Source organism: Sinocyclocheilus anshuiensis, unplaced genomic scaffold (genome assembly GCF_001515605.1).
Source record: "Sinocyclocheilus anshuiensis isolate Anshui unplaced genomic scaffold, SAMN03320099.WGS_v1.1 scaffold207, whole genome shotgun sequence".
Lineage (NCBI taxonomy): Eukaryota > Metazoa > Chordata > Actinopteri > Cypriniformes > Cyprinidae > Sinocyclocheilus > Sinocyclocheilus anshuiensis.
In genome coordinates this window covers 1,924,592-1,927,945 of record NW_015551045.1, presented here as the reverse complement: position 1 = coordinate 1,927,945, position 3,354 = coordinate 1,924,592, and the positions used below count along the sequence as shown (strand labels likewise).

General features: G+C 35.3%; 1 protein-coding gene across 1 annotated transcript in view; it reads left to right on the top strand.

The window, feature by feature from the left end:
• Window positions 1–3,354, top strand: part of LOC107661766 (protein Jade-2-like) — a 35,399-nt gene that overhangs the window by 14,384 nt on the left and 17,661 nt on the right. The window contains exon 7 of the mRNA XM_016451533.1: window positions 880–1,160. Within this exon, the coding sequence (XP_016307019.1) occupies window positions 880–1,160 (281 nt within the window). The remainder of the gene's footprint in view (window positions 1–879; window positions 1,161–3,354) is intronic.

Here is a 3,354-nt window from a genome sequence, read left to right as displayed (position 1 = left end):
GATAGCGCTTGCATAAAGCAAGTAGTGCATACACTTGTAGCTGTTATGTATCTTTGTAAGACATTGTAAGCCCCCAAAGTCCACTGTATAGTTTGAACATTGCCCTGGACCACAAAACTAGTCATAAGGGTTAATTTTATGAAATTGAGATTTATGCATCATCTGAAAGCTGAAATCTGAAATAATCTTTCCATTGATGTATGGTTTGTTAGGATATGACAATATTTGGCCGAGACACAACTATTTTAAAATCTGGAATCTGAGGGTGCAAAATAAATCAAAATATTGAGAAAATCGCCTTTAAAGTTGTCCAAATGAAGTTCTTAGCGATGCATATTACCAATCAAAAAATAAGTTTTGATGTATTTACGGTAGGAAACTTACAAAATATCTTCATGGAACATGATCTTTACTTAATATCCTAATGATTTTTGGCATAAAAGAAAAATGTATAATTTTGACCCATTGACCCATAATATTGTTGGCTATTGCTACAAATATACCCCAGCGACTTAAGGCTGCTTTTGTGCTCCAGGGTCACATATATTGAAATATCTTGATTTTTGTAAAATTTTGCAACAAGATGTAATTTTTTGTGTGTGTGTGAAAAATAATGGTTTTGGACATATAAGGTAATACAAATATAAAAAAACCTTAAAGTAACAAAAGAGCATGTAAAGCAAATATCTTCAAAAGAAGTCCCATGTGAAACATGCCTCCGATCCGCACAATGTTCTCACCTTTTTTCCCCCCTTACCTGTTTGCATCTCTGACGATTAGATTATCAACAGAAACTGATCATTCTGATTATGTAACCGTTCTGATTTGTGAAGATTATTGGTTGTGTTGACAGAAAGCATGTTTTTGTTCCTCCTGCAGGCGTGTTACGGGATCTTGAAGGTGCCGCAGGGTAACTGGCTGTGCCGAATCTGTGCCCTCGGAGTGCAGCCCAAATGTCTGCTTTGTCCCAGGAGAGGAGGAGCTCTGAAACCCACTCGCAGTGGAACCAAGTGGGTCCACGTCAGCTGTGCCTTATGGATCCCTGAGGTATTGGAAGTCAGTCTGGGAGTGTTCAATTTTAGGAGCGCACCAAAATATCAGCTTTCGAAAAATGTTCTGTTTCTGACTAAAGAGGCAATGGCTGAAAATCCTGCATTCAAGTATGAACGGAAACTACAACTTTGTGGCTCACTTTTTAAAAACGTTTTACATGAAATGGCAGCGTGCACATTAAATTAATCAGTTTTAATCATATGTGACCCTGGACCACAAAACCAAAGGGTCAATTTTTCGAAATTGAGATTTATACATCATCTGAAAGCTGATCCATTGATCCAATATTGTCTTAAATAGCCTGCATAACACTTCGTCTTTTATAACATGGGATTTAGACAAAATATGTGACCATGGACCACAAAATAATAAGGGTTAATTTGATGAAATTGAGATTTATGCATAATCTGAAAGCTGAATAAATAAGCTTTCCATTGATGTATGGTTTGCTAGGATAGGACAATATTTGGCTGAGATACAACTATTTGAAAATCTGGAATGTGAGGGTGCAAAAAAATCGAAATATTGAGAAAATCATCTTTAAAGTTGTCCAAATGAAGTTCTTAGCAATGCATATTACTAATCAAAAATTAAGTTTTGATATATTTACAGTAGAAAATTTACAAAATATTTTCATGGAACATGATCTTTACTTAATATCCTAATGATTTTTGGCATAAAAGAAAAATCTATAATTTTGACCCATACAATGTATTGTTGGCTATTGCTACAATTATACCCCAGCGACTTAAGACCGGTTTTGTGCTCCAGGGTCACATATATAAACGCCGGCTTGCATTTGAGACACATGCACCTGGTCTAATGTGTGATGAGATGCACATTTAAAAAGAACAGCATGCATGTTTGTGCTGTAGACTGTGGACAGCATGATTACATACTCGTTTGCATTTGCTCTCCCTAATAATTTTCCTAAAACATTTTTAATTACACTAGCAGTCAAAAGTTTTTGAACAGTAAGGTTTTTAATGTTTTTGAAAGACGTCTTTTCTGCTCACCAAGCCTGCATTTATTTGATCCAAAGTACAGTAAAAATATTTTTTACTATTTAAAATAACTTTTCTATTTGAGTGTATTTTAAAATGTAATTTATTCCTGTGATTTCAAAGCTGGATTTTTAGCATCATTACTCCAGTCATATGATCCTTCAGAAATCATTCTAATAGTCTGATTTGCTGCTCAAAAACATTTATTATTATTATTATGTTGAAAACAGCCGAGTAGAATTTTTCAGGTTTCTTCGATGAATAGAAAGTTCAGTAGAACAGCATTTTTTGAAATGGAAATCTTTTGTAACATTATGCATGTCTTTATCATCACTTTTGATCAATTTAAAGCATCCTTGCTAAATAAAAGTATTAATTTCTATACTTTCTTTCCCCCCCCAAAAAAAAAATTATGCTGACTCCAAGCTTTTGAATGGTATAGTGTGTAATGTTACAGAAATCTCAATCTCAACTCTTACTTTTTTTGCCCGTCGTCAATTATTCCTTACTTAAAGTAGCATTTATAAGCGCATCGCTGCTGTTCCATAAGCGCCACCTGAGGTGATTTACTACTAATCACGGAACCGGCTTTACTGACGAGATGCACATGACAATCGCATGCGATTAATTGCACTGCCCTAGTCTAGACATGAGATTACCCATGGAAATGTAATTGATTTATTAATTGGTTCAGTTGATTTATTGATCTAGGCTTTCCCAAAAGTATCGTAAGCTTAAGTAGATCATTGAGAATATTGGTGCCAATTCGGGATGTAACGATGCACGTCGAGCCGGTTGAAATCGATAAAAACGGTTGAGTCGGTTGAGATATTAAACGAATTGCGACACAATTAGGGGTGAGTCCTCTGAGGAGAACTGACTGACTTCAGAAAAGTTTAGATGGTATTTTATTTTCATCTTGCCTCTGTAAAATGCATATTGAAGTATTTATAAGTGCAGCGCTGCTTTGTTTACAGCATCGCTGCTGTTCCATAAGCGCCACCTGCTGGCAGAGAGTGAATTTGCGTCTCATTCAGCTCATCTGCTGTTTCGGTTTCATTCAGATATGTTTCATGTAGTATAGTTTCACAAATCTTAAGTCAGACTAATCTGTTCTGCTTCAGATTTTGAAATTATACAATCTAATTTCAATCAGAAACGGCTCTTGTTGCATGTATGCAGCATCTTTGTTGTGATTGTGATTAAAATTAAGTGGTTGACTAATTTTAAATGGAAAGAGCACAGGCAAAGCCTTAGTTTGTTTATATGAAATGATTTCTTTCTGTAACGGGGCTGA